We start from the raw sequence: 12,589 nt of genomic DNA, 5'->3' as shown, positions 1-12,589 counted from the left end.
CTTCTTTTTTATAACTTTGAGGTTAAATCGTGTTGTTTCGATACCACTGGAAGCTGTTCTTTTTTCACTGGTATCAATATTATTATTGTTAAACTACGTTATTTTCGATTGTTCTTCTTTTTTATAAATTTGAGGTTAAAACGTGTTGTTTCGATACCACTGGAAGCTGTTCTTTTTTCACTGGTATCAATATTATTATTGTTAAAGTGCGTTATTTTCTATTGGTCTTCTTTTTTTATAATTTTGAGGTTAAATCGTGTTGTTTCGATACCACTAGAGCTGTTCTTTTTTCACTGGTATTGATATTATTATTGTTAAAGTGCGTTATTTTCGATTGGTCTTCTTTTTTATAAATTTGAGGTTAAACCGTGTTGTTTCGATACCACTGGAAGCTGTTCTTTTTTCACTGGTATCAATATTATTATAGTTAAAGTGCGTTATTTTCTATTGGTCTTCTTTTTTTATAATTTTGAGGTTAAATCGTGTTGTTTCGATACCACTAGAGCTGTTCTTTTTTCACTGGTATTGATATTATTATTGTTAAAGTGCGTTATTTTCGATTGGTCTTCTTTTTTATAACTTTGAGGTTAAATCGTGTTGTTTCGATACGACTGGAAGCTGTTCTTTTTTCACTGGTATCAATATTATTATAGTTAAAGTGCGTTATTTTCTATTGGTCTTCTTTTTTTATAATTTTGAGGTTAAACCGTGTTGTTTCGATACCACTGGAGCTGTTCTTTTTTCACTGGTATTAATATTATTATTGTTAAAGTACGTTATTTTCGATTGTTCTTCTTTTTTATAACTTTGAGGTTAAACCGTGTTGTTTCGATACCACTGGAGCTGTTCTTTTTTCACTGGTATCAATATTATTATTGTTAAAGTGCGTTATTTTCGATTGGTCTTCTTTTTTATAACTTTGAGGTTAAAACGTGTTGTTTCGATACCACTGGAAGCTGTTCTTTTTTCACTGGTATTAATATTATTATTGTTAAAGTGCGTTATTTTCTATTGGTCTTCTTTTTTATAAATTTGAGGTTAAAACGTGTTGTTTCGATACCACTAGAGCTGTTCTTTTTTCACTGGTATCAATATTATTATTGTTAAAGTGCGTTATTTTCGATTGGTCTTCTTTTTTATAACTTTGAGGTTAAAACGTGTTGTTTCGATACCACTGGAAGCTGTTCTTTTTTCACTGGTATTAATATTATTATTGTTAAAGTGCGTTATTTTCTATTGGTCTTCTTTTTTATAAATTTGAGGTTAAAACGTGTTGTTTCGATACCACTAGAGCTGTTCTTTTTTCACTGGTATCAATATTATTATTGTTAAAGTGCGTTATTTTCGATTGGTCTTCTTTTTTATAACTTTGAGGTTAAAACGTGTTGTTTCGATACCACTAGAAACTGTTCTTTTTTCACTGGTATTAATATTATTATTGTTAAAGTGCGTTATTTTCGATTGGTCTTCTTTTTTATAAATTTGAGGTTAAACCGTGTTGTTTCGATACCACTGGAAGCTGTTCTTTTTTCACTGGTATCAATATTATTATAGTTAAAGTGCGTTATTTTCTATTGGTCTTCTTTTTTTATAATTTTGAGGTTAAATCGTGTTGTTTCGATACCACTAGAGCTGTTCTTTTTTCACTGGTATTGATATTATTATTGTTAAAGTGCGTTATTTTCGATTGGTCTTCTTTTTTATAACTTTGAGGTTAAATCGTGTTGTTTCGATACGACTGGAAGCTGTTCTTTTTTCACTGGTATCAATATTATTATAGTTAAAGTGCGTTATTTTCTATTGGTCTTCTTTTTTTATAATTTTGAGGTTAAACCGTGTTGTTTCGATACCACTGGAGCTGTTCTTTTTTCACTGGTATTAATATTATTATTGTTAAAGTACGTTATTTTCGATTGTTCTTCTTTTTTATAACTTTGAGGTTAAACCGTGTTGTTTCGATACCACTAGAGCTGTTCTTTTTTCACTGGTATTGATATTATTATTGTTAAAGTGCGTTATTTTCTATTGGTCTTCTTTTTTATAAATTTGAGGTTAAACCGTGTTGTTTCGATACCACTGGAAGCTGTTCTTTTTTCACTGGTATTGATATTATTATTGTTAAACTGCGTTATTTTCGATTGGTCTTCTTTTTTATAAATTTGAGGTTAAATCGTGTTGTTTCGATACCACTGGAAGCTGTTCTTTTTTCACTGGTATCAATATTATTATAGTTAAAGTGCGTTATTTTCTATTGGTCTTCTTTTTTTATAATTTTGAGGTTAAACCGTGTTGTTTCGATACCACTGGAGCTGTTCTTTTTTCACTGGTATTAATATTATTATTGTTAAAGTGCGTTATTTTCGATTGTTCTTCTTTTTTATAAATTTGAGGTTAAATCGTGTTGTTTCGATACCACTGGAAGCTGTTCTTTTTTCACTGGTATCAATATTATTATAGTTAAAGTGCGTTATTTTCTATTGGTCTTCTTTTTTTATAATTTTGAGGTTAAACCGTGTTGTTTCGATACCACTGGAGCTGTTCTTTTTTCACTGGTATTAATATTATTATTATTAAAGTGCGTTATTTTAGATTGGTCTTCTTTTTTTATAAATTTGAGGTTAATCGGTATTTTTCCTTCGCCGTCGTTAGAATTTTTATGTTGGATACATTTTTATTCAAAGTACGACCCTGATACAGTAAAAAATTTCCTTTGCAAAATTGTGGTTAGGTTTTTTTGTGGTAGAATTCGCACTCTTAAGTGTACGTCCACCATCTATCGAGTGTGTACATGTGGTTGTATTATTCCCAGTCATCAGTTATTCAGTTTATGACGCAATAATCCAGAATTTTACAAGTTAAATGATGTCTGACATTTAGCGGACAATTTTTTACATAATATTCATATCCTTAATACTGTTCTGTCCTTCATTGTGTTGAATTAAATGTCGCGTAATATGTAAACAACTTCACGTGTATTGTTATTTACTATAAAACAATCTAAACTATTGTTATTGCATATAGTTACTTTTTCTAAAACCTAATTTTAAAAAATTATCAAAAACCTTCGTATTTCAAACACAACCAGCAAGCTTGGATCTAATTAAATTATTTAAAATAATGTTTTTGAATGAATCTGGCTCATTTCCGGTACTAATATACAGTCTATTGAATCTTTACTATGATACAATAACTAATTCAACGAGTTGTATCATTAAATGTATATTTTTTATTGTCTATCAATACCAAACTATCTTCTAATATGAAAATATGTGCTAATGAATATTTTTTAACTCAAAAAAAAAACCATTACTAAAATCAAGGTCAAGTTTAATTAATACTATGTGAACTCTAGAAGATGGCTACCTTCTGAACGCTCTGTTTCCGGTTTCTTATTTTTTCTATATAATGTGTTATAAACCACACACTATTATTATAGTTATTTATTATTATAATCAAATTTGAAAAGGGTAGAAACGGGCTAATAATGCTCAAAATTTCGTAAATAAACTGAATGTAAGTTAAATCTAGCCTCCACTTGTCACTTGTCATTTGTCACTAAATTGTATCAAATTAATAAAAATGACAGCTATCAGATAAGATCAAAGTGATTATTATAGAAAAAAACCTATTTAATTGTCGCCATCTCTTTTCCAAACAACGTATATCTGTACTTAAAAGTTAAATTTATATATTTTACTTATGAAATATATATACATATATAGATTGTGTTTATTGTTTTTGTTTAATAACGTCAGTGTAAATATCAATTTCATCGATTTAAATTATGTTAAAAATTCAACAAAATATGTTGAAAACCTACGTAACTTTGTGGTTAAAAAATGATATTGATAAATATGGTAATAAAATAAAAGTAAATTTCAAAGAAAACGATATTAAAATTCATTCCATAAATTTTTTTGATACATGAATATGCGGTCGAATTGAAATAAGTATACGGAAAATTTTATATTATTACGTCATAAAATTTCTTTACGGTCCTGGACGACCATCGTCATCCGTGTCAGATGACTACGTAGAGAAAAAAGCTAAAAGTTGCCTAAAACGATTATTTACATATATATAAACAAAAAGACGTTCCGCGCCATTCTATTATTCCTTTATCTTGTTATAAATGTGAATTTAAATCTAATTATATCTGTCTCAATACGAACAGAACCCAGACAAAGCTTCATACGAATTTCTTTCAATACGGAAATTTAAAATTACCGCGCTGTTTCAAAGTCGATTTAAACTGACGCGGTTGGTAGACGTTATCAGCGCAAGCGTCGGCTACGTTAAACGGGAAACTAGTCAAATACATGTGGCAACGTGAAAAATATGTTCGTTATAATTTGAATATTTGTCTGCCATGAATAATAACCCGTAAATTCCGATAATATTATGATTAATTTAATATAAACAATAAAAAGGACCATTTTGATATGGAATACTTGATGTCTTAATACATAAAGAAACTAGGTCAAGGTCAAAAGGGGTTATGTCAACTGCAATTTGTAGGTCCGGTATTTTACAACGAAACAATTAGTAGTCTTGAATTTTTTCGCACTTTTTGGTTAATAGATTAATAATATAGCAGGGTAGATATATTTTTTTTACGAAAAATCATATTTTCAGAATCTCTTTGTTATTTGGACGCGATTGAACAACTGATAATGACATTTGACGTTCTATTTGAGGTTAGTTTCGTTGCGTAGAAACTTCACATCGGAAAATTTTGAAATTAATCCACAAGATTGATTTCAGTGCGTGTACACGTCTGTCCGGATTTGTATCTTGACCTTGTGAAGGTCACGTAATATTGAGCTAAACTATATCGCATCGATTGTTAGCGTGTACACGCTACAGTTCAAAATATGGTCAAACAAACTTAATTTAATCACAATGATGTTTTTTATTTGCTCAAAATTTACCACTTGCTAATTACTAACGTGGCGTGTACACGCAGATGCTAATTATTTATATTAATATTTTTTTTTTAATACAGAATGTCTAAAAAATAAATATATAATAATTTTTTTTCATTTATTTCATTGTTTTTTGCTGTTGTTTCAACATTTACATAGAGTTTTAAAAGCTTATACTGTAGATTGGTTCTTAAAGACCACAAATTAGTTTTAAATAAATAAACTGACAATTACGTTTTTATTTTTGGTTAAGAAACATTTTGACTTTACAAATTTCACTGTATTATTTTCAATCCATTCAATTCAGTTCATAACCAAGCTATAAAGTAGTCGAAATAAAACATTTACTAAACTCAAACCTCAAACAATGTAAAAAATCAACATTCTCGAAAAATTGTTATTTTAAATTATTACATCAGCTCAAACACTATTACGCGTTAAAAGTTCCAATTAAGGTGGTTTTTCTCAGAAATATAACTACTATGAAAATATTTTATATTTTTCATCAGCATTTGTTTTAATCAAATTGTTTAAATTAAATAATAAAAGATCAAAGTTGAATTTTGTTAGGTTAGGATATCAACATTTAAAGTAGGCAACTTTCACGAGATCGTATAAGTTCCAGACTCTGACACGCAGATGGCGCCATAAAACGTAATATAATAAAAACTCGAGTTTTTGTGATAGCGCTTGTTCTACTACTTCTTTCCTAGAGAAAGTGTGTGTTCTTGATCCATATTTAACAAATTCAGAGAGATTTTTGAATTAATTTGTTTACGGTTATACAATTTCATATTCAAACTTGTTTATTGAATCACATGTGCGAATTTAAACTCAATATTCATTTAAATATTATAAAAGTAGTTAGTCCTTGATCTATTTTTGTTGTTAGATTGAATCAATTCATAGAAATTAAACTTTAGTTGTACCGTATTACGAATTAAGTGTCGAAATTTATCATTTTCGTTTCTTACAAAATCTTTTATTAGAATTCGTATTTTTTTCACAAGTTATCAATAATAAAATGAATAGAACATTAACCTTTCAAGTTTTTACATATTATTTCAAAATTTGAAGTCTCATACTTAAACTTTAAACCTAACAACTCATTGAAATTCATTATAATAAATTGTGCGCACTCTATTGATGAATTCCATAAGCAATATAACGCGATTAACAACGTAAAAAAGTAAACTGTAAATAGTTACCGACACTTAGATTTAAGTAGCTAGATGTCACTACAGTATTTAAGTACAAAACACTTTTCATTTTTGTTTTGTCTATTTTTGAAACTTAAATAGGAGTTGCAAGTAAATTATCGGTATTACAACGAATATAAAATTCCGATATTGCATAAAAAGTATCTACAATATACAGGGAAAGTTTTTATAGTGACAATAACATTATAACCTTTCTTTTAGTTTAGCACGGCCTCTCGGCGTGATCAACTATTTTGAAAATAATATTAACTGTATAAATAAATTTATGATACAAAATGTTTCATTTCCCTTAAAACGCTTCCTCAAATTGTTAAAAATTAAAATTTGTTTTCTACATTAAAAAAAAACTGTTTTTTAGTTTCTATAGGAATTTAACATTAAACAGCTTGTAAATAGTTTCATAACTCACTCTATTATTACTAATGAACATTGTTGAAGGTTTAATTTGATAACAGATAAGAAAACTTTGATATCATTTACCCCACATATTTAAGACTGCTACGTTTCCAATAATGTTTAATTTCATTCACTTGCATATCGAAGTTTTTAACTGATTACAAAGTGTTCATATAATCAACTTAAGGTCAGTATATTTTATTAACTCAAAGGTAAGCTTTCGAAAATGATATAAATGAATGTTTAAGGACTGAAAGTACATTATGTATATCGTTTTTTGGGGATTTCTTATTCAATGGGGATTAAATTTCTACTTCAACCCTCGGGGGTTACAAAATGTATTAATTGTCGTCGTAGCTACGTATAAAGGTATATAAATTATAACTCAACCACCTTTTACGTTTCTTTGAATACTTTCGAACCTATAATTGGGTGTAAATCGAATTCCTCAAAACAAATTGATGGGAATAAACAACTTAATACATATTTTTATAACTTCAATAGTTTTTTTATATGATAACCTGTATATTAGTAAATGGATTTCAAAAATATTTATTTCTCATACTCACTGAATTAGAATGTACAAGAAGCTGCATCGTTTTTAAAGAAAACAAACCAAAAGAAGTTTGAGGTTAGGATATTCATATATTTGATTATACGAAGTTTTACAACAAACAAACAAAAGTTGAATGGAATAAAAGACGTCTCTTAAGCAGCATCGCACATTATTATGTTTTTAAATTTCAGAAAAATGTTAATTTCCATCATATTGATCTTTGTTTTTATTTTAACCGCTTTGTTCTATTACAATGCGGTTAAACCGATGAATTATTGGAAGAAACGAGGAGTAGTTCAAAGTGATCCCGTATGGCTCTTAGGAGATCAATGGAAACAAGTGTTCGGATTAGAAAGTATCGTGGATATGTTCACGAGACTTTATAATTTATCTCCGAATGCCAGGTAATGGAAAATAACAAAATAATCTATTGTAAATATGACTTTTTTATCATTATTTGATTTTTGAAATATTCTGTTTATTCTTTACAAATCTAATCAAAGAAAGGATAATGCACTTTGTAGTTTTTTTATTGAAGACGTTGATTTCCTAATCAGAATAAATACAATCGAATCAAATTCTTTCAAACAAAGTATTACAAAGTTTTTTCTAAATATGAATGATAAAATGAAATTTTATTATTCTACCAGAATTTATTTCAACGAATACTTTAATTCAAATTTAACTTTTCTGTCATGATTTTCATAGTGTAAATAAGGTGTATTATCGCGTACGACTAACAAGAGGAACTCCCACAACGCCGCCATATTTACATATCAGCCAATCAGTAAAACGCGCGCGAACATACAACGGAAATAAAATCAATTTGATTCCTTTTAGTTTTAACAATTAATTGGGGTTCATTATGACATTTATTTTCGTTAGGATTTTGTTTTTTTAGACAAAAAATTGTTGGAAACAAAAATTAATTTATTTATGACATTTTTTTTCTCATCGAATGTATCTGTTTTCTAAACCTACCGTTCTAGTTCGAACTAAATACAATATGGCGGATTTTTATTGCACTTAATTGTAATTTTAAGTTTGGATATATTTTTAGATATTGTGGAATATATCAATTCACCACACCAGCTCTTATGATAAGAGATACAAAGTTATTAAAATTAATTACTGTTAAAGATTTTGATCATTTTATGAATCACAAACCCTTAATTCCGGATGGTGCAGATCCCTTGTGGAACAAAAATATTTTCGCGCTAAAAGGTAAAGGGATATTTGTTTGTAATGTTTTTTAACAATACAACACCTTGCAGGTTACTTCAAATTCAATACACCGTCCACTTTCCCTTTACAATAATGTGAGGTTATATATGTTATACGGGGTATTTGAAAAATTAAAGTGAACGCCCTATATAATTGAACAGATGTACATACTTGTAACTATAGTTTGTAATATCAATATGTATCAAATCAGTCGATTTTTCTAATATTCGTTAAATCTAATATAGTTTAATTTAGCCAATATTTTAATTCAATATACAAGGTGTTTGATATAAGAAACATTACGGATTCTATGAAATAAAATGATCATCACCCTGTATATACGTCTTAATTTTTTTAGATCAAAGATGGAAAAGCATACGACCTATTTTAACACCGAGTTTTACCAGTAGCAAAATGAAAAGCATGTTTATTTTCATGTCGGACTGCGCACAAAATTTCGTTAATTATTTTTTGAAAGAAAGAGGAAATGGCGACGTAATCGATGTTTGTATGAAAGATATTTCGAGTCGTTTTTCTAACGATGTAATAGCATCAACTACGTTCGGATTGCAGGTGGATTCATTCAAAGATCCAGACAACGAATTTTATTATCGGTGCAAAGATATCACGAACTTTGCTACCCCTTGGAGGATAATTAAAATGTTAGGGTTTGCAACTGTTCCAAGGTTATTCAAGGTCGGTTTAGTAGATCGCTTCTACTTTATTACATATTTACGGAATAAATCCGTTTGTGGTTTCGGTTGCTTAGTCACAACCATTTTTACTTATGATCGAGTTTGTTTTTGAAAATTCCTTTTTTTAATTTTCGTAATATGATAAAAGTCCTAACAATACTATTTTTGTTAAATTTTCTCCACGATTTCTGAAAATTTTACGTATTAAATTTTAGTTTTTCGACGTAAAGTTTTTCGATAGCGAATCGAGACAATTCTTCATCAACATTGTTAAAAACAGTATAAAAATGAGGAAGGAACACGATGTGGATCGTCAGGATATGCTCCATTTATTACTCGAAGCAAAAAAAGAAGTCGAACAGAAAAAAAAACAGGGTAAAAACTCCGGAATGTTATCAGCGTCGTGTAGTTTTAAAATTAACTTTTACAGGGTTAGATATAGAAGAAATTACCGATGAAGACATCACCGCTCATGCGATGATAAATTTTTTCGCTGGATTCGAATCTATTTCAACTTTAATGACGTTCATGTCTTACGAATTAGCCATTCATCCGGATATTCAGAATAGATTACGGGAAGAAATAGATGAAGGATTTCAACAGTGTAATGGAAAGTTGACTTATGAAGTGCTCATGAAGATGCCTTATTTGGAAATGGTTATTTCAGGTATGTCGTTAAATTATAGAAACGTTTAATGTTCCATATATACATCAAATTCTTATCTAGGTTTTCAGTGATTGGAAATTAGTTTTTAATTTTCAAACTAAAATGGGGATTACTTTGCAACAAAACCGTATTAGAGAATTTAATAAATAAATTGTTTTCATCCTAACTAACATAAAGATTATATTAGTTAAACACGTTAATCTTAAAAACTACCAAATTAAAAAATTATAAAATTACAATTTGTCTTGAGAACATCATTTCACTCGTAAAAATCAGACTTTAAATTAAATGAATAAGAGTAAATCTTACCAAACTGCAACAACTTTCAACACATGATGAAAATTTCACTTCACTACACTTTATCACTGTTTTTAAGTATTTAATTCTGAGAACTATTATCGTTTTGCAATTGGCGATTTAGTAGGAAAAAGTTAACTAGGTACAACCACCATGGAAGACATACCGACGCGGCAATACGTCAACAACTGTGTTTTAGCGGGACTTTTAGATAAAAACGCGGGAAAGAAGCTCCGATATTTGGGATAGAGTGGGGCATTTGCTCTCCAACATTACCATTTGATTTTAAAAAATATCTTGAGAGAATTAACAATTTTTAAATAACTATGATGACAAAATAATTGTATTTTCGGGAAACCTCGTCATAAAATATTATTTGGTACTTGTTTATCATAGAGTTAATATTAGAGATAAAGGTATGGAAACTCGTTCGAGTGTAACTGCTGATAGAGAGAGAGAGAGAGATAAATAAAATCGATATACACATCTCTCTTTATTCGATTCTGATTGGATCACTATAAATACAATTTCGTGTTAGTTTAAAGCGTCAAATGAGGTCACGTGGTATAATTTTGACTTGAACGTCATCTTAAATTAATTCAGCGTTAAGCTACAAAACGCTGAAAATAAAACTCTTGCCATAATACCCGATTTAAAAAATTAAACGATGTATGACGTCGAATTTTCGAATGGTGGAGAAAGAAGAAAAGCAAGTTTTGATTATAATGGCGAGTAGAAAAAGATACCTCTCTCTCCCCCATCACTCTTTCTCTTCCAACAGGTCCCTAGTAACGTGGTTTGAAACGTCGGCCGTATTGTCGAGACGGACAGGCATTTTATTTTGTTTGTATTGAAAAAATTGATTGTTTAAAGCACTTTTTTCATTGTCAGCCATATGCGTCTTATTTTCGACTCAATATTTTTAGAACAACGTAATTTTCATTTTGTTAACAATTTGAATAATTTAAGATGCTAATTTGATGACCAGTTAGGCGGAAACTAATTGTACCGTAGTAACTTTGTTAACGAAGACGATCTGACAACATCGCAAATAAAATTCGGCGCGTTACCTGTCGGAAAATATAACACAGACCATTGACAAACATGATAATTTCAATGTTCTTTATTGTTTCTTCTGTCTATGGTAGATAGAGAAATCACAGTTAAAAATGACATGTTGCTTTTGTCCGATCTCAAACAAGATAAAAGAAAAAGAAGAATATTGATAAATAAATATTTATTAACCAAATTTTTTTATTTTCGATTATTTACATAAACATACATTAATTTTTATATAGAGTGAGGTTTCAACTGAAAAAATAATTTTATTTTGAAGGTAATTATATATACTGTTGAAAAATTAATGAAACATGTGAATTTTTTTATATTAAAATATACTAAATAAATGTTTTACTGTAGATTCAATTCGCTAGGGCCAATTTTAGATGAAAAAAAGAAAGTTTAACTTAAAAAATTTCAGTACTTAGCAGTTCAATACCGATATATAATTTCTTGACAAAAAAACAGATTTTTTAAAACATATTTTAGATGATTTGGTTTCTTGTTTTATTTGGTGATATAAATCCAGTTCACTCTCTGAATTTAACGATTCAGTCCATTTTTGATTAAATTACTGTGTTTACTTTTTGGAAAATAAGCATTCACACTATTGTTATAAATCCTTATTCACAGAAACTCTTCGAAAATGGCCGAACTTTCCAGAAGCCCACAGAGTTTGTACAAAAAAATACGTAATAGAACCAGAATATCCTGACGAAAATCCTTTGGTAATAGAAGAAGGAACAGCCATATTATTACCCGTATTTCCAATCCAACGTGACCCTAAATATTTCCCAGATCCGGATCGTTTCGATCCAGAAAGATTCAGCGAAGAAAATAAAAACGCTAGAGACTTTTACTGCTATATGCCGTTCGGATTAGGTCCGAGAAATTGCATAGGGGCGAGATTTGCGAATCTAGAAGCCAAAGTTTATTTCGCATACGTTCTGCACAGCTTCGAGATAGTTCCAACTGCAAAAACTGTGATACCTGTTAAACTATCCAACCAGAATTTCAATGTTCACGCCGAAGATGGAATAAATGTAGGTTTGAAACCTTTATATACATAATTAAATTTTTTTATTCAAACTTAATATAATTATCTCATTTTTTGTTACTATATCTACCTTTATTATCAGTTTATTCGTAATATCTTCCATTTTATTTTATACATTTGAATTATTTCGCCAATAAAAAAGTATTTCACAAGTTTTTTTATCGTTATCACCCTTCCAGATAAGTGTACAGTTTCCTTTTAGGAAAGGCTTTTTCATTCGATTCTTGTGATAAGGAGATTTGTTTTTTTTATGCTGATAACCCAGTTTAGATTCACTTTTACAGAATGTAAGTTTGCGGTTTTAATTAATTAAAAAACAAAATATAAAAATCCACATAAAAATTTGAAAATAGCGCCACGTTGCAGGATTATGTCCAGTAGTCTCAAATGAAGCAGAGACCGTCTTCTTTATTGTGGACATATAGTGAAAGAAACGACTAATTGCCATACACCGATGTATGTTAAGTTGCCTCTAGTCAATTCCGTAATTTTA

At 29.2% G+C, this 12,589-nt stretch overlaps 1 protein-coding gene across 2 annotated transcripts in view; it reads left to right on the top strand.

Annotated features, from left to right (window-relative positions):
• The window catches only part of LOC130450131 (cytochrome P450 9e2-like), a 53,942-nt gene extending 41,691 nt beyond the window's left edge, over positions 1-12,251 (top strand). The window contains exons 1-7 of one of the 2 annotated variants that reach the window (XM_056788335.1): positions 6,599-6,728; positions 7,289-7,501; positions 8,158-8,321; positions 8,680-9,017; positions 9,232-9,391; positions 9,447-9,683; positions 11,673-12,251. In XM_056788335.1, coding sequence (XP_056644313.1) covers positions 7,293-7,501; positions 8,158-8,321; positions 8,680-9,017; positions 9,232-9,391; positions 9,447-9,683; positions 11,673-12,109 — 1,545 coding nt within the window. In that variant the 5' untranslated portion in view covers positions 6,599-6,728; positions 7,289-7,292 and the 3' untranslated portion in view covers positions 12,110-12,251. Of the gene's footprint in view, positions 1-6,598; positions 6,729-7,288; positions 7,502-8,157; positions 8,322-8,679; positions 9,018-9,231; positions 9,392-9,446; positions 9,684-11,672 lie in introns of those variants that run through there. The other variant, XM_056788334.1, reaches the window with a different exon arrangement.
• Positions 12,252-12,589: the final 338 nt, after the last annotated feature.

This window comes from Diorhabda sublineata, chromosome 11 (assembly GCF_026230105.1).
Source record: "Diorhabda sublineata isolate icDioSubl1.1 chromosome 11, icDioSubl1.1, whole genome shotgun sequence".
Taxonomy (NCBI): Eukaryota; Metazoa; Arthropoda; class Insecta; order Coleoptera; family Chrysomelidae; genus Diorhabda; species Diorhabda sublineata.
Note: the sequence above shows the minus strand (reverse complement) of the source record. Positions and strands in the feature narration are given on the sequence as shown.